General features: G+C 54.7%; 1 protein-coding gene across 1 annotated transcript in view; it reads left to right on the forward strand.

Annotated features, from left to right (window-relative positions):
* The window catches only part of ARHGEF11 (Rho guanine nucleotide exchange factor 11), a 59,750-nt gene that overhangs the window by 23,934 nt on the left and 17,711 nt on the right, over positions 1 to 18,105 (forward strand). The window contains exons 17-29 of the mRNA XM_053966797.1: positions 974 to 997; positions 1,236 to 1,389; positions 2,469 to 2,562; positions 2,806 to 2,835; positions 3,846 to 3,972; positions 5,371 to 5,577; positions 6,027 to 6,074; positions 6,475 to 6,716; positions 8,347 to 8,493; positions 9,985 to 10,067; positions 11,255 to 11,380; positions 12,003 to 12,120; positions 13,193 to 13,371. Of these exons, the coding sequence (XP_053822772.1) occupies positions 974 to 997; positions 1,236 to 1,389; positions 2,469 to 2,562; positions 2,806 to 2,835; positions 3,846 to 3,972; positions 5,371 to 5,577; positions 6,027 to 6,074; positions 6,475 to 6,716; positions 8,347 to 8,493; positions 9,985 to 10,067; positions 11,255 to 11,380; positions 12,003 to 12,120; positions 13,193 to 13,371 (1,579 nt within the window). The remainder of the gene's footprint in view (positions 1 to 973; positions 998 to 1,235; positions 1,390 to 2,468; positions 2,563 to 2,805; positions 2,836 to 3,845; positions 3,973 to 5,370; positions 5,578 to 6,026; positions 6,075 to 6,474; positions 6,717 to 8,346; positions 8,494 to 9,984; positions 10,068 to 11,254; positions 11,381 to 12,002; positions 12,121 to 13,192; positions 13,372 to 18,105) is intronic.

The following is an 18,105-nucleotide window of genomic DNA, read 5'->3' on the forward strand; positions in this document are numbered from 1 at the left end:
TGGGAATTCCAGAGAGATTTGGGAATTCCGGAGAGATTTGGGAATTCCAGAGGGATTTGGGAATTCCTGATGGGATTTGGGAATTCCAGAGGGATTTGGGAATTCCAGAGGGATTTGGGATTGGCACCTCATGGACATCCTGTGAGAGACGGGAACCAACGGGAATTCCGGAGGGATTTGGGAATTCCGGAGAGATTTGGGAATTCCTGATGGGATTTGGGAATTCCAGAGGGATTTGGGAATTCCAGAGGGATTTGGGAATTCTGATGGGATTTGGGAATTCCAGAGAGATTTGGGAATTCCTGATGGGATTTGGGATTGGCACCTCATGGACATCCTGTGAGAGACGGGGATCGGGAATTCCAGTGGGATTTGGGAATTCCAGAGGGATTTGGGAATTCTGGAGGGCTTTGGGAATTCCTGATGGGATTTGGGAATTCCAGTGGGATTTGGGAATTCCAGAGGGATTTGGGAATTCTGGAGGGCTTTGGGAATTCCTGATGGGATTTGGGAATTCCAGAGGGATTTGAGAATTCCTGATGGGATTTGGGAATTCCAGAGGGATTTGGGAATTCCAGTGAGATTTGGGAATTCCTGATGGGATTTGGGATTGGCACCTCATGGACATCCTGTGAGAGACGGGGATCGGGAATTCCAGTGAGATTTGGGAATTCCTGATGGTATTGGGAATTCTGATGGGATCTTTGGGAATTCCTAAGGGATTTGGGAATTCCGGAGGGATCTTTGGGAAATCCAGAGGGGATCTTTGGGAATTCCGGAGGGATTTGGGAATTCCTGAGGGATTTGGGATTGGCACCTCATGGACATCCTGTGAGAGACGGGGATCGGGAATTCCAGATGGGATCTTTGGGAATTCCCCATGGGATTTGGGGCTGGAATGGGAATTTTGGGATTGGGAACTGGAATTTTGGGATTGGAAATGGAAGAATCCAAGGAATTCCTTTTCCCGCAGCTCCAAGTACGAGGAGGAGCGGAGGTGAGCGGATCCAGCGGGAAAAAATTCCGGGAATTTGGGCCATTCCCGATTTTCCCTGTGGAATCTTTTCCCTGTTTCCCTTCCCTCTTTTCCCTCCCATTCCCAGTTTTCCCTGTGGATCCTTTCCCTGGAATTCCCAATTTTCCCGCTTTCCCCTCTCCCAGCGGATCCGGGCCCCTGGGAATCCCGGGAATTCCGGAATTCTGCCCATCCCACCCTCTGGAATTCTCTTTCCCAGCTCCCCCATGGCCTTCGCCCTCAGCACCTACATGGCCCACGCCGGGATCCGGCCCCAGGAATTCCGGGAATTCCGGGAATCTCGGAACCCCGGAGCCTCCGAGAAGATCCCGGACAAGGACAAGTGGCTGCCCTTCTTCCCCAAGGCCAAAAAGGTGGGAATTCCCAAGAATTCCCAGGAATTCCCGGGAAAAGCTCCGGGAGGAGATCCCAGGAGTCTGGCCTGGTGGGAATCCCGGGAATTTTCACCCAAATCCTGGGAATTTTAGGCCGGAATTCTGGGATTTTTTGGACCCAAATCCTGGGATTTGGGATTTAGGATGGGAAATTTGGGATTTGGGATGGGGATTTAGGAATTAGGAGGTGAACTTAGGATTTAGGAGGGGGATTTGGGATGGGAATTCAGGATTTGGGATGGGATTTAAGGTTTGGGATGGGAATTTGGAATTTGGGATGGGAATTCAGAATTTGGGATGGGAATTTGGGGGTTGGGACAGGAATTCAGGATGGGATGGGAATTTGGGATTTGGGATGAAAATTTGGGGGTTGGGATGACGATTCAGGATTTGGGATGGGAATTCAGGATTTGGGATGGGAATTTGGGATTTGGGATGGGAATTCAGGATTTAGGATGGGAATTCAGGATTTGGGATGGGAATTCAGGATTTGGGATGGGAATTTAGGATTTGGGATGTGGATTTGGAATTTGGGATGGGAATTTAGGATTTGGGCTGGGAATTTGGGGTTTAGGATGAGAATTCAGGATTTGGGATGGGAATTCAGGATTTGGGGTGGGAATTCAGGATTTGGGATGGGAATTTCGGATTTAGGATGAGAATTCAGGATTTGGGATGGGAATTTAGGATTTGGGCTGGGAATTTGGGGGTTGGGTTGGGATGGGAATTGGGGAATTGGGCTGGGGATTATTAAGATTTGGGATGGGGATTTGGGGTTTGGGCCGGGAATTCAGGATTTGGGATGGGAATTTGGGATTTAGGATGGGGATTTGGGGTTTGGGCCGGGAATTCAGGATTTGGGATGGGAATTTGGGATTTAGGATGGGGATTTGGGGTTTGGGCCGGGAATTCAGGATTTGGGATGGGAATTTGGGATTTAGGATGGGGATTTGGGGTTTGGGCCGGGAATTCAGGATTTGGGATGGGAATTTGGGATTTGGGCTGGGGATTTGGGGTTTGGGCCGGGGATTCCGAGCGCTTCCAGGACCGTTTCCCAGCAGAGCAGCAGCTCCAGGAAGGAGAAGGAGAAGGAGCAGAGGCAGAACCCGATCCTGCGATACATCGGGAAGCCGCGGAGCTCCTCGCAGAGCAGTGAGTGCTCCCGGAATTCCGGAGCCCGGGAATGGCCCCGGCCTCCCCGGGGATGGCTCAGGCCTTCCCTCGGCGTCCTTCGGGAAGTTTCCTGGGAATTTCCCTGGAATTCCCACATCCCGGCATCATTCCTGCATTTTCCCATCCCGGTTTTTTTCCCGCTCTCATCCCATCAGCATTCCCGAATTCCCGGTTTTTTCCCCGGGATTTTGGGAATTTTGACATCTCCTCTTTGTTTTCCAGCATTTCATGTCCCCCTGTCCCCCGCCGAAGGTAAAAATTCCCAACTTTTTGTTGCTTTTCCTTCATTTTTCCCACTTTTTTTTTCCCTTGCTTTTGGGGCTTATTCCCATTTTTTCTTCCCTGATGAAATTCCTGGGAACTTGGGGATTTGGGGGAGTTGGGATTTGGGATTTAGGATCAGGATTTGGGATTTAGGAATTTGGGATTTAGGATGAGGATTTGGGATTTAGGATGAGGATTTGGGATGGGATTTGGGATTTAGGAATTTGGGATTTCGGATCAGGATTTGGGATTTAGGAATTTAGAATTTAGGGATTTGGGGTTTAGGATCAGGATTTGGGATTTAGGATCAAGATTTGGGATTTAGGATGGGATTTGGGATTTAGGAATTTGGGATTTAGGAATTTGGGATTTAGGATCAGGATTTGGGATTTAGGATGGGATTTGAGATTTAGGAATTTGGGATTTAGGATCAGGATTTAGGATCAGGATTTGGGATTTAGGAATTTGGGATTTAGGATCAGGATTTGGGATTTAGGATGGGATTTGGGATTGAAGAATTTGGGATTTAGGATCAGGATTTGAGATTTAGGATCAAGATTTGGGATTTAGGATGGGATTTGGGATTTAGGAATTTGGGATTTAGGATCAGGATTTGGGATGGGATTTGGGATTTAGGGATTTGGGATTTAGGAGGGAAATTGGGGGTTTAAGATTTAGGAAGGGACTTCAGGATTTCAGATTTGGGAAATTTGAGAACCAGGATCAGGTTTGGGGATTCGGGACGGGAATTTGAGGTGGGAAATCTGGGGTTTGGGGATGGGGAATTTGGGATTCGGGACGGGAATTTGAGGTGGGAAATCTGGGGTTTGGGGATGGGGAATTCAGGATGGGAATTTGAGGTGGGAAATCTGGAGTTCGGGGATGGGGAATTCGGGATGGGAATTTGAGGTGGGAAATCTGGAGTTCGGGGATGGGGAATTCGGGGCTCTGCGGCCCCGGCAGGTCCCCCCAGCGCCGGAATTCCGGGATTTTCCCAGCAGTGAAGCCGGGGAACGTGCGGACCATGATCCAGCACTTTGAGAACGGGCACGGGGAGCCGGCGGAGCCGGGCCCGCAGCGCCTCTCCACCGGCAGCATTCCCGAGGAGCTGCTGGAGCCCGGCAGGTGGGAGCGGCCGCGCCCCTGGGAGGCCAGGGATGCGCACCTGGTCCCGGGGCTTTCCCAAATTCCAGGGGTTTTCCTCAAATTCCAGGGGTTTTCCCCAAAATCCCAGGGTTTTCCCAAAATTCCAGGGGTTTTCCCCAAAATCCCAGGGTTTTCCCAAAATTCCAGGGGTTTGCACCTAATTCCAGGGGTTTTCCCCAAATTCCAGCGGTTTTCACCTTAATCCCAGGGTTTTCCCAAAATTCCAGGGGTTTGCACCTAAATCCAGGGGTTTTCCCCAAATCCCAGGAGTTTGCACCTAATTCCAGGGGTGCGCGCCTGGTCCAGGGGCTTTCCCAAATTCCAGGGGTTTTCCTCAAATTCCAGGGGTTTTCACCTTAATCCCAGGGTTTTCCCAAAATTCCAGGGGTTTTCCTCAAAATTCCAGGGGTTTGCACCTAATTCCAGGGGTTTGCACCTAATTCCAGGGGTTTTCCCCAAATTCCAGGGGTTTTCCCCAAATTCCAGGGCTGTGCACCTCGTCCCGGGGCTTTCCCAAAATCCCGGGATTTTCCCAAAATCCAGGGGCTTTTCCCAAAATTCCAGGGGTGTGCACCTAAATCCAGGGGTTTGCACCTGAATCCTGGGCTTTTCCCAAATTCCAGGGCCTTTCCCCAAATTCCAGGGGTGTGCACTTCATCCCAGGGGTTTTCCCAAAATTCCAGGGGCTTTTCCCAAAATCTAGGGGTTTGCACCTAAATCCCAGGGTTTTCCCAAAATTCCAGGTGTTTTCCCCAAATTCCAGGGGTTTGCAGCTCATCCAGGGGTGTGCACCTCGTCCCGGGGCTTTCCCAAAATTCCAGGGATTTGCACCTAAATCCAGGGGTGCGCACCTCGTCCCGGGGCTTTCCCAAAATTCCAGGGATTTTCCCAAATCCCAGGGCCTTTCCCCAAATTCCAGGGCTTTGCACCTGAATCCCAGGGCTTTTCCCAAAATCGAGGGCTTTGCACCTGAATCCTGGACTTTTCCCAAATTCCAGGGGTTTTCCTCAAATTCCAGGGCTTTGCATCTGAATCCCGGGGGTTTCCCAAAATCCAGGGCTTTCCACCTGAATCCTGGGCTTTTCCCAAATTCCAGGGGCTTTTCCCAAAATCCAGGGGCTTTTCCCAAATTCCAGGGCTTTCCCCAAAATCCCCCTCTAAACCCCCTGGGGATTTTTTTTTTGCTGCGAATCCCAGGATTTCTGCCAGGAATCCGGAATTCTCCCCTGTATCCCAACAGCTCCCGGGGTGAGAACTTCAGAGGGTTTTCCCGTCTTTTAGGGGGATTTCTGCCCTAATTCCTGGGGATTTTTGCCTGGAATGCCGGGATTTTTGCCCGAATTCCCATTTTTCCCCCCGGAATTCCCTGCTTTCCAGCAGCTGCCGGGCCGAGGTACGCCTGGGCCGCTCGGAGTCGCTGAAGGGGCGGGAGGAGCTGCGGCGCTCGCGGCGCCCCGAGCCGGTGCCGCGGTCCCGCAGCGACGTGGACATGGACACCGGGAACGCCGGGAGCGCCGGGAGCACCGGGAGCGAAACCCCCCGGCTGCACTCGGCCTCCTCCTCCGCCTCCAGCCTCTCCAACAGGTGGGAAATGCCAAAATTCCCGCAATTCCCGCAATTCCAGCCCCGGATTTGGGGTTTGGGAACAAACTCTGGGAAGGCGGGAGCGTCGGGGATCAGGGCAGTGTTTGGGATTTGGGGTTTTTCGGGAATATTCGCGCCTCCGGCCTCTCCAACAGGTGGGAAATATCCAAAATTCCCGCAATTCCAGCCCCAGATTTGGGATGGAAATCTGGGAAAGGCGGGGAAACTGGGATCGGGGGATGTTTGGGATTTGGGGTTTTTGGGGATGGGATTGAGGGGGTTGGACGGAGGGGTTTTTTCCCTTCAGGTCCCAAATTCCTGCAGAAAAATCCATGGACTGTAACGGGATTTGGGGTTGAATCCTTGGATTTCGAGGGTGAACTCATCGGGCTCGGGGAAAATTTGGGATTTTGGGACACCCCAGGGGGATTTTTCCGTTCTTTTCCCAGATCCCTGGAAAATCCCACCCCCCCCTACACGCCAAAGATGGGGCGCAGGTGAGTGACCCCCCCTGGAATTCCCATTCCCACTTTTCCCTGTTTTCTCCATTTTCCCCTACTTTTTTCCCATTTTCCCCCCTTCTTTCCCCATTCCCCCCCCAGTTTCCCCCCTTTTTTCCCCATTTTCTCCCATTTTTCCCCATTTCCCCCCCATTTCCCCCCCGTTTTTCCCCATTTCCCCCCATTTTCCCCCTTTTTCCCCCATTTCCTCTTTTTCCCCCATTTCCTCCCATTTTTCCCCATTTCCCCCATTTTCCCCCATTTCCCCCATTTTCCCCATTCCCCCCTCATTTTTCCCCATTTTTCTCCCATTTTCCCCCATTTTTCTCCCATTTTCCCCCATTTCTCCTTTTTCCCCCCTTTCCCCCCCAATTTTTCCCCTTTTCCCCATTTCCAGGAGCGTGGATTCTCCCAGCCTGGGCCTCGGGGCCGATCCCTTCCTCCCGCACCTCCTGGAGGACGAGCAGGGCCCCGACCTGGAGCCGGATCCCGAATCCCAAAATCCCCAAAATTCCCAGCCCAATTCCCAGGGCTGGCAGCAGAATTCCCCCGGTTCCCAGAGCTGGCAGCACTCGGTGAGCCGGGAGCTCCTGGCCAGCCTGTCCCAGCGGGAGGTGGATCGGCAGGAGGTCATCAACGGTACAGAAATCCGGGAATTCCGGGAATTCGGGGGCGTTCCAGGGATCTGGGGAGGCTGGAACTGGGGGCGATGCTTCTGGGGGGCTGATTCCCGGGATTTGGGGGCTCATTCCCTGTTCCATGCTGGATTTGGGGGCTGATTCCTGGGATTTGGGGGCTCATTCCCGGGATTTGGGGTCTCACTCCCGGGATTTGGGGTCTTGCTCCCATTATTTGGGGTCTCACTCCCAGGATTTGGGGTCTCACTCCCAGCCCTTTCCAGGATTTGGGGGCTCATTCCCTATTCCATGCTGGATTTGGGGTCTCACTCCTGGGATTTGGGTCTCACTCCTGGGATGTGGGGTCTCCTGGGATTTGGGGTCTCACTCCCAGCCCTTTCCAGGATTTGGGGTCTCACTCCCGTTTTTTTCCCAGGATTTGGGGCTGCTGGGGCTGGTCCTGGGTGTCGGGTTCTGCTCTGGGGCAGCTTTGGGAATGTCCCCAATGTCCCCAATGTCCCCAATGGTGTCCCCAATGTCCCCGATGTCCCTGTGCTGTCCCCAGAGCTGTTTGTCACCGAGCTGTCCCTGTGTCCCCAATGTCCCCAATGGTGTCCCCAATGTCCCCAATGTCCCCAGAGCTGTTTGTCACCGAGCTGTCCCTGTGTCCCCAATGTCCCCAATGGTGTCCCCAATGTCCCCAATGTCCCCAGAGCTGTTTGTCACCGAGCTGTCCCTGTGTCCCCAATGTCCCCAATGTCCCCATGTCCCCAGAGCTGTTTGTCACCGAGCTGTCCCTGTGTCCCCAATGTCCCCAATGTCCCCAATGTCCCCATGTCCCCATGTCCCCAGAGCTGTTTGTCACCGAGCTGTCCCTGTGTCCCCAATGTCCCCAATGTCCCCAGAGCTGTTTGTCACCGAGCTGTCCCTGTGTCCCCAATGTCCCCAATGTCCCCAATGTCCCCAATGTCCCCAGAGCTGTTTGTCACCGAGCTGTCCCTGTGTCCCCAATGTCCCCAATGTCCCCAATGTCCCCATGTCCCCAGAGCTGTTTGTCACCGAGCTGTCCCTGTGTCCCCAATGTCCCCAATGTCCCCAGAGCTGTTTGTCACCGAGCTGTCCCTGTGTCCCCAATGTCCCCAATGTCCCCAATGTCCCCATGTCCCCAGAGCTGTTTGTCACCGAGCTGTCCCTGTGTCCCCAATGTCCCCAATGTCCCCATGTCCCCAGAGCTGTTTGTCACCGAGCTGTCCCTGTGTCCCCAATGTCCCCAATGTCCCCATGTCCCCAGAGCTGTTTGTCACCGAGCTGTCCCTGTGTCCCCAATGTCCCCAATGTCCCCAGAGCTGTTTGTCACCGAGCTGTCCCTGTGTCCCCAATGTCCCCAATGTCCCCATGTCCCCAGAGCTGTTTGTCACCGAGCTGTCCCTGTGTCCCCAATGTCCCCAATGTCCCCAGAGCTGTTTGTCACCGAGCTGTCCCTGTGTCCCCAATGTCCCCAATGTCCCCAATGTCCCCAATGTCCCCAGAGCTGTTTGTCACCGAGCTGTCCCTGTGTCCCCAATGTCCCCAATGTCCCCAATGTCCCCATGTCCCCAGAGCTGTTTGTCACCGAGCTGTCCCTGTGTCCCCAATGTCCCCAATGTCCCCAGAGCTGTTTGTCACCGAGCTGTCCCACCTGCGCGTCCTGCGCGTGCTGGACTCGCTGTTCCTGCAGCGCCTGCGCCGGGAGCAGCTCCTGAGCCGCGAGGAGCTGGGGCTGCTCTTCCCCAACCTGCCCGACCTCATCGACGTGCACAGTGAGAGCCGGCCCCGACCCCAGACCCATCCCCGCCGCCTGAAATCCCCAAATCCCCGAAAAACCCCCAATCCTGAAATCCTGAAATCCCAGATCCCCAAATCCCCGAAAAACCCCCAATCCTGAAATCCTGAAATCCCAGATCCCCAAATCCCCGAAAAACCCCCAATCCTGAAATCCTGAAATCCCAGATCCCCAAATCCCCGAAAAACCCCCAATCCTGAAATCCTGAAATCCCAGATCCCCAAATCCCGAATCCCCCAAATCCCGAATCCTCAAATCCCAAATCCCAATATCCCAAAATCCCCAAATCCTGAAATCCCCAAATCCCAGATCCCCAAATCCCCAAATCCCCGAAAAACCCCCAATCCTGAAATCCTGAAATCCCAGATCCACAAATCCCCAAATCCTGAAATCCTGAAATCCCAGATCCCCAAATCCCTGAAAAACCCCAAATCCTGAAATCCTGAAATCCCAGATCCCCAAATCCTGAAATCCCAGATCCCCAAATCCCCGAAAAACCCCAAATCCTGAAATCCTGAAATCCCAGATCCCCAAATCCCCGAAAAACCCCAAATCCTGAAATCCTGAAATCCCAGATCCCCAAATCCCCGAAAAACCCCCAATCCTGAAATCCTGAAATCCCAGATCCCCAAATCCCAAAAAAACCCAAATCCCCAAATCCTGAAATCCTGAAATCCCAAATCCCCAAATCCTGAAATCCTGAAATCCCAGATCCCCAAATCCCCAAAAAAAACCCAAATCCTGAAATCCTGAAATCCCAAATACCCAAATCCTGAAATCCCAAATCCCCAAATCCAGAAATCCTGAAATCCCAAATCCCCAAAATCCCAAAACCCCAAATCCCTGAAATTCAGAAACCCCAAATCCCCAAATCCTGAAATCCCAAATCCCTAAAATCCCAAAACCCCAAATCCCTAAAATCCTGAAATCCCTGAAATCCCAAATCCCCAAAATCCCCAAATCCCAAAATCCCTAAAATCCTGAAATCCCGAAATCCCGAAATCCCAAATCCCTGAAATCCCAAATTCCCAAACACCCATAATCCTGAAATCCCAAATCCCCAAAATCCCAAATCTCCAATATCCTGAAATCCCAAATCCCTGAAATCCCAAATTCCCAGACACCCAAATCCCCAAAATCCTGAAATCCCAAATCCCCAAATCCCAATATCCCAAAATCCCCAAATCCCAGTATCCCAAATCCCCAAATCCCCAAATCCCCAAATCCCAATATCCCAAAATCCCCAAATCCCAAATCCCAAAATCCCCAAATCCCCAAATCCCAATATCCCAAAATCCCCAAATCCCAATATCCCAAAATCCCCAAATCCCAGTATCCCCAAATCCCAAATCCCCAAATCCCAATATCCCAAAATCCCCAAATCCCCAAATCCCCAAATCCCGAATCCCCAAATCCCCAATCCCCAAATCCCGAATCCCCAAATGCCCGAATCCCCAAATCCCGCCAGGTTCCCTGTGGGAATCCATGCGGAGGCTCCGGGAGGAGCAGGGCCCCATCATCGGCGACATCGGCGACCTCATGCTGGCCCGGGTGAGCGCGGCCGCGATCCCGGGAATCCCGGGAATGCCGGGAATCTCGGGAATGCCAGGAATCCCGGGCATGCCGGGAATGCTGCGAGTTTTGGGAATCCCGGGAATGCCGGAAATTTTGGGAGTGCTGGGAATCCCGGGAATCCCGGGAATCCCAGAAATCTTGGGCATCCTGGGAATTTTGGGAATGCCGGGAATTTCAGGAATGCCGTGAATCTCGGGGATGCCGGGAATGCTGCAAGTTTTGGGAATCCCGGGAATGCCGGAAATTTTGGGAGTGCTGGGAATCCCAGGAATCTTGGGAATCCTGGGAATTTTGGGAATGCCGGGAATTTCAGGAATGCCGAGAATGGCAGGAATTTAGGGAATGCTGGGAATGCCGGGAATTTTGGGAATCCCGTGAATCTTGGGAGTGCTGGGAATTTTGGGAATGCCGCGAATCTCGGGAGTGCCGGGAATTACAGGAATGCCGAGAATTTTGGGAATGCTGGGAATTTGGGGAATGCCGAGAATTTTGGGAATGCCGAGAATTTCGGGAGTGCCGGAAGTGCTGGGAATTTCGGGAATGCTGGGAATCTCAGGAGTGCTGGGAATCTTGGGAATGCCGTGAATCTCAGGAGTGCCGGGAATCTCGGGAGTGCCGGGAATCTCAGGAGTGCTGGGAATTTTGGGAATGCTGGGAATCTCGGGAATGCCGGGAATCTCGGGAGTGCTGGGAATCTCGGGAATGCCGGGAATCTCAGGAATGCCGGGCATCTCGGGAGTGCTGGGAATTTTGGAAATGCCGGGAATCTCAGGAGTGCCGGGAATCTCGGGAATGCCGGGAATCTCAGGAGTGCTGGGAATCTCGGGAATGCCGGGAATCTCGGGAATGCCGGGAATCTCGGGAATTCCGTGAATCTCGGGAATGCCGGGAATCTCGGGAATGCCGGGAATCTCGGGAATGCTGGGAATCTCGGGAATGCCGTGAATCTTGGGAATTCCGTGAATCTCGGGAACACCGGGAATCTCGGGAACGCCGGGAATCTCGGGAATGCCGGGAATCTCGGGAATGCTGGGAATCTCGGGAACGCCGGGAATCTTGGGAATTCCGTGAATCTCGGGAACGCCGGGAATCTCGGGAACGCCGGGAATCTCGGGAGCGGCGCGCGGCTCCGGGCCCGGCGCTGACTCCGGGCGCTCTCCCAGTTCGAGGGCGCGGCCAAGGAGCGGTTCCAGCGCGTGGCCGCCGCCTTCTGCTCCTCGCAGTCCCTCGCGCTGGAGCTGATCCGCACCAAGCAGCGCAAGGAGAGCCGCTTCCAGCTCTTCATGCAGGTCCGGGATTTGGGATCGGGATCGGGATCGGGGGTTTGGGATTGGGATTGGGGATCGGGGCTTCCAGCTCTTCATGCAGGTCCGGGATTTGGGATCAGGATTGGGGATTTGGGATTGGGGCTTCCAGCTCTTCATGCAGGTCCGGGATCGGGATCGGGATTGGGGGTTTGGGGTTTGGGGCACCAGAGGGGTCAGGAACTCCAGGATTTTGGGATTTGGGGAAGCAGAGGGGTCGGGAATTCTGGGATTTGAGGGTTTTGCGAAGCAGAGGGGTTGGGAACTCTGGAATTACGGGGTTTGGGGAAGCAGAGGGGTCGGGAATTCCGGGATTTCGAGGTTTGGGGAAGCAGAGGGGTTGGGAATTCCAGGATTTCGGGGTTTGGGGAACCAGAGGGGTCAGGAATTCTGGGATTTCGGGGTTTGGGGAACCAGAGGGGTCGGGAATTCCGGGATTTCGGGGTTTGGGGAACCAGAGGGGTCGGGAATTCCGGGATTTCGGGGTTTGGGGAAGCAGAGGGGTCGGGAATTCTGGGATTTCGGGGTTTGGGGAAGCAGAGGGGTCGGGAATTCCGGGATTTCGGGCCCCAGAGGGGTCGGGAATTCCGGGATTTGGGAACTCCAGGAGGCCGAGAGCCACCCGCAGTGCCGGCGGCTGCAGCTGAAGGACCTGCTGGTGGCCGAGATGCAGCGCCTCACCAAGTACCCGCTGCTGCTGGAGAACGTCCTCAAGTGCACCCCGGGTAGGGCCGGCGGCTCCGCAACATTCCGCGGCTCCAGCCCGGATTTCCTCATCCCCTTCTCCCTGCCAAGCCCCTGCTTTTCCCTGTAAAATCCACCTTTTTCCCTGGGTTTTCCCTATTTTTTCCCCACCATTTTTTTTCCCTAATTTTTGCTGCCGGAGCAGGAGAAGCTGCTGTGGGTTCGGGATCAGTGATCCCGTTATCCCATGGATTTTCCCGTTATCCCATGGATTTTCCCCATTCCCAGCGGGCTCCCCGGAGCAGGAGAAGCTGCTGCGGGCGCGGGATCAGTGATCCTGTTATCCCATGGATTTTCCCGTTATCCCGTGGATTATCCTGTGGATATTTCCTTGGATTTCGCCACGTTTCTCCCTGCATTTCTCCCTGCATTTTTCCTGTTATCCTCTGGATTTTTTCCTGGATTTTTCCCATTATCCCCTGGATTTTTTCTCCTGGATTTTTCCCATTATCCCCTGGATTTTTTCCCTCGATTTTTCCCATTATCCCATTGTCTTTCCCGGTTTTCCCAGCAGGCTCCCCGGAGCAGGAGAAGCTGCTCCCAGCCCGGGATCAGTGATCCCGTTATCCCATGGATTTCCCCGTTATCCCATGGATTTCCCCGTTATCCCATGGATTTTCCCGGTGTTCCCAGCGGGCTCCCCAGAGCAGGAGAAGCTGCTGTGGGTTTGGGATCAGTGATCCCGTTATCCCATGGATTTCCCCGTTATCCCATGGATTTTCCCCGTTCCCAGCGGGCTCCCCGGAGCAGGAGAAGCTGCTGTGGGTTGGGGATCAGTGATCCCTGTCCCGTTTTTCCCCGTTATCCCATGGATTTCCCCGTTATCCCATGGATTTCCCCGTTATCCCATGGATTTTCCCGGTTTTCCCAGCGGGCTCCCCGGAGCAGGAGAAGCTGCTGTGGGTTGGGGATCAGTGATCCCGTTATCCCATGGATTTTCCCGGTGTTCCCAGCGGGCTCCCCGGAGCAGGAGAAGCTGCTGTGGGTTCGGGATCAGTGATCCCGTTATCCCATGGATTTTCCCGTTATCCCATTGTTTTTCCCCGTTCCCAGCGGGCTCCCCGGAGCAGGAGAAGCTGCTGCGTGCGCGGGAGCGCAGCCGCGCCGTGCTGCGGGCGGTGAACGAGGCCGTGCGGCGCGCCGAGAACCGGCAGCGCCTGCAGGAGCACCAGCGGCGCCTGGACACGTCGGCGCTGGAGAGAACCAGCAACCCCCTGGCGGCGCAGTTCCGGGTGCGCGGCCTGCCCGGCGGGGGCGCGAGCGGGAGCGGGAGCGGGATTGGGATCTGGGAGCGGGATTGGGATCGGGGAGTGCCCGGCGGGGGCGCGAGCGGGAGCGGGATCGGGATTGGGATCTGGGAGCGGGAGCGGGATTGGGATCGGGGAGTGCCCGGCGGGGGCGCGAGCGGGAGCGGGAGCGGGAGCGGGAGCGGGATTGGGATCTGGGAGCGGGAGCGGGATTGGGATCGGGGAGTGCCCGGCGGGGGCGGGAGCGGGAGCGGGAGCGGGAGCGGGATTGGGATCTGGGAGCGGGAGCGGGATTGGGATCGGGGAGTGCCCAGCGGGGGCGGGAGCGGGATCTGGGATCGGGATTGGGATCTGGGAGCGGGAGTGGGATTGGGATCGGGGAGTGCCCGGCAGGGGCGGGAGCGGGAGCGGGATTGGGATTGGGATCTGGGAGGGGGAGTGGGATTGGGATCGGGGAGTGCCCGGCGGGAGCGGGAGCGGGATTGGGATTGGGATTGGGATTGGGGAGTGCCCGGCGGGGGCGGGAGCGGGAGCGGGAGTGGGATTGGGATTGGGATTGGGATTGGGGAGTGCCCAGCGGGAGCGGGAGCGGGAGTGGGAGCGGGAGCGGGAGTGGGATTGGGATCGGGGAGTGCCCGGCAGGGGCGGGAGCGGGAGTGGGAGCGGGAGCGGGAGTGGGATCTGGGAGCGGGAGTGGGATTGGGATCGGGGAGTGCCCGGCAGGGGCGGGAGCGGGAGCGGGATTGGGATTGGGATCTGGGAGCGGGAGTGGGATTGGGATCGGGGAGTGCCCGGCGGGGGCGCGAGCGGGAGCGGGATCTGGGATCGGGATTGGGATCTGGGAGCGGGAGTGGGATTGGGATTGGGATTGGGATTGGGATTGGGATCGGGGATCGGGGATCAGGGAGTGCCGAGTGGGAGCGGGAGTGGGATTGGGATTGGGGAGTGCCCGGCGAGGGCGGGAGCGGGAGTGGGAGTGGGATTGGGATTGGGATTGGGATTGGGATTGGGGAGTGCCCGGCGGGGGCGGGAGCGGGAGCACGAGTGGGAGTGGGATTGGGATTGGGATTGGGATTGGGATCGGGGAGTGCCCGGTGGGGGCGGGAGCGGGAGCGGGACTGGGAGTGGGATTGGGATTGGGATTGGGATTGGGGAGTGCCCGGCGGGAGCGGGAGCACGAGTGGGAGTGGGATTGGGATTGGGATTGGGATTGGGGAGTGCCCGGCGGGGGCGGGAGCGGGAGCGGGACTGGGAGTGGGATTGGGATTGGGATTGGGATCGGGGAGTGCCCGGCGGGAGCGGGAGCGGGAGTGGGATTGGGATTGGGATTGGGGAGTGCCCAGCGGGAGCAGGAGTGGGGTTTGGGATCTGGGATCGCGGAGTGCCGAGTGGGATTGGGAGTGGGATTGGGATTGGGATTGGGATTGGGATCGGGGATCAGGGAGGGCCGAGTGGGAGCGGGAGTGGGATTGGGATTGGGATTGGGATGGGGAGTGGGATCTGGGATCGCAGAGTGCCGAGTGGGATTGGGATTGGGATCAGGGAGTGCCGAGCGGGAGCGGGAGTGGGAGCGGGATTGGGATCTGGGATCACAGAGTGCCCAGTGGGAGCGGGAGTGGGATCGGGATTGGGATTGGGATCTGGGATCGGGGAGTGCCGAGTGGGATTGGGGAATGGGGATTGGGATCGGGGTTTGGGGTTTGGGATTGGGATCTGGGATCGGGGAGTGCCGAGTGGGATTGGGGAATGGGGATTGGGATCGGGGTTTGGGGTTTGGGATTGGGATCTGGGATCGGGGAGTGCCAAGTGGGATTGGGGAGTGAGGATTGGGATCGAGGAGTGAGGTTCGGGATTGGGGTGTGGGGATTGGGGATGGGGGATTGGGAATGGGGGATTGGGGTTTGGGATTGGGATCGGGGATTGAAATTGGGGTTTGGGATTGGGGATTGGGGTTTGGGGATTGGGATTGGGGTTTGATTGGGGTTTGGGATTGGGGATTGGGGAATGCAGACTGGGATAGGGGAGTGGGGATTGGGATTGGGATTGGGATCTGGGATCAGGGAGTGCCGAGTGGGAGCGGGACTGGGATCGGGAGTGGGGATTGGGGAGTGGGATTGGGGTTTGGGGATTGGGATTGGGGTTTGGGATCTGGGATTGGGGACTGGGGATTGGGATCGGGTTTGGGGTTTGGGATTTGGTATTGGGGATCTGGGATTGGGGTTTGGGTTTTGGGGTTTGGGATTGGGATCGGGGATTGAAATTGGGGTTTGGGGTTTGGGGTTTGGGATTGGGGTTTGGGAATTGGGATTGGGGATCGGGGTTTGGGGATTGGAATTGGGACTGGGGATCAGGGAGTGTGGATTGGGATTGAGGATTGGGATCGTGTTTGGGATTGGGGATCTGGGATCGGGGAGTGGGGATTGGGATCGGGAATGGGATTGGGGATCGGGGAGTGCGGATTCAGATCAGGATTGGGATTGGGGATCGGGGAGTGCGGATTGGGATTGGGATTGGGGATTGGAGTTTGGGATTTGGGGTTTGGGATTGGGGATTGGGGATTGGGGATTGGGATTGAGGTTTGGGATTTGGGATTGAGGATCTGGGATTGGATTTTGGGTATTGGGGATTTGGGATCTCGGATTTGGGGTTTGGGATTGGGGAGTGGGGTTGGGGATTGGGGATTGGGGATTGGGATTTGAGACCTGGGATTGGGGATTGGGATTTGGGGTTTGGGATTGGGGATTGGCGATTAGGGATCTGGGATTGGGGATTGGGGGATCGGGGATTTGGGATTGGGGATTGGGGATTTGGGATTGGGATTTGGGATTCAGGATTTGGGATCTGGGTTTCGGGGCTTCCCAACTTTCCCAAATATGGGGATCCCCAAATTTCCATGGAAATCCCGCCCTTCCAGGGGAGCCCCTGGGCTTTGTGGGAACCCCTGGGTTTTGTGGGGATCCCCCGGTTTTCCATGGAAATCTCCCAATTTTCCATGGAATTCCAGCCCTTCCTTGGGGAACCCCTGATGTTTATGGGGATCCCCAAATTTTCCATGGAAAACCCCGTTTTAACACGGGAATCCTGTTTTTCTATGGGAAACCTACATTTCTCCCATTTTCCCCGTTTCCCCCCCATTTTTCCATGGGGATCCCCCAGTTTTCCCCCTTTTCCCATTAATCCCCGTCCCAGTGGAAAAATGACCTGGGAAAAATGTAATTTTTGGGGAGTTTTCCCTGGATTTTGGGGTGTTTCCCATGGATTTTGGGGTGTTTCCCTGGATTTTGGGGTGTTTCCTTGGATTTTGGGGTGTTTCCCATGGATTTTGGGGTGTTTCCCTGGATTTTGGGGTGTTTCCTTGGATTTTGGGGTGTTTCCATGGATTTTGGGGTGTTTCACATGAATTTTGGGGTGTTTTCCATGGATTTTGGGGTGTTTCCCGTGGATTTTGGGGTGTTTCCCTGGATTTTGGGGTGTTTCCTTGGATTTTGGGGTGTTTCCATTGATTTTGGGGTGTTTCCCTGGATTTTGGGGTGTTTCCATGGATTTTGGGGTGTTTCCCTGGATTTTGGGGTGTTTCCATGGATTTTGGGGTGTTTCCATGGATTTTGGGATGTTTCCCTGGATTTTGGGGTGTTTCCCTGGATTTTGGGCTGTTTTCCCTGGATTTTGGGGTGTTTATTGTGGATTTTAGGGTGTTTCCCTGGATTTTGGGGTGTTTCACATGAATTTTGGGGTGTTTCACATTAATTTTGGGGTGTTTCCATGGATTTTGGGGTGTTTCCATGGATTTGGGGGTGTTTTCCCTGGATTTTGGGGTGTTTTCCATTGATTTTGGGGTGTTTTCCATGGATTTTGGGCTGTTTTCCATGGATTTTGGGCTGTTTTCCATGGATTTTGGGGTGTTTTCCCTGGATTTTGGGGTGTTTCCATGGATTTTGGGGTGTTTTCCATGGATTTTGGGGTGTTTATTGTGGATTTTGGGGTGTTTCCCTGGATTTTGGGCTGTTTTCCTGGATTTTGGGGTGTTTATTGTGGATTTTGGGGTGTTTATTGTGGATTTTGGGGTGTTTCCCTGGATTTTGGGGTGTTTATTGTGGATTTTGGGGTGTTTCCCTGGATTTTGGGGTGTTTATTGTGGATTTTGGGGTGTTTTTATTGTGGATTTTGGGGTGTTTATTGTGGATTTTGGGGTGTTTCCCTGGATTTTGGGGTGTTTATTGTGGATTTTGGGGTGTTTTCCATGGATTTTGGGGTGTTTTCCCTGGATTTTGGGCTGTTTTCCTGGATTTTGGGGTGTTTATTGTGGATTTTGGGGTGTTTCCCTGGATTTTGGGCTGTTTTCCTGGATTTTGGGGTGTTTATTGTGGATTTTGGGGTGTTTATTGTGGATTTTGGGGTGTTTCCCTGGATTTTGGGTTGTTTATTGTGGATTTTGGGGTGTTTTCCTGGATTTTGGGGTGTTTATTGTGGATTTTGGGGTGTTTTCCATGGATTTTGGGGTGTTTATTGTGGATTTTGGGCTGTTTTCCTGGATTTTGGGGTGTTTATTGTGGATTTTGGGCTGTTTTCCTGGATTTTGGGGTGTTTATTGTGGATTTTGGGCTGTTTCCCTGGATTTTGGGCTGTTTTCCTGGATTTTGGGGTGTTTATTGTGGATTTTGGGGTGTTTATTGTGGATTTTGGGCTGTTTCCCTGGATTTTGGAGTGTTTATTGTGGAT

Source organism: Vidua chalybeata, chromosome 29 (assembly GCF_026979565.1).
Source record: "Vidua chalybeata isolate OUT-0048 chromosome 29, bVidCha1 merged haplotype, whole genome shotgun sequence".
NCBI classification, from domain to species: Eukaryota; Metazoa; Chordata; class Aves; order Passeriformes; family Viduidae; genus Vidua; species Vidua chalybeata.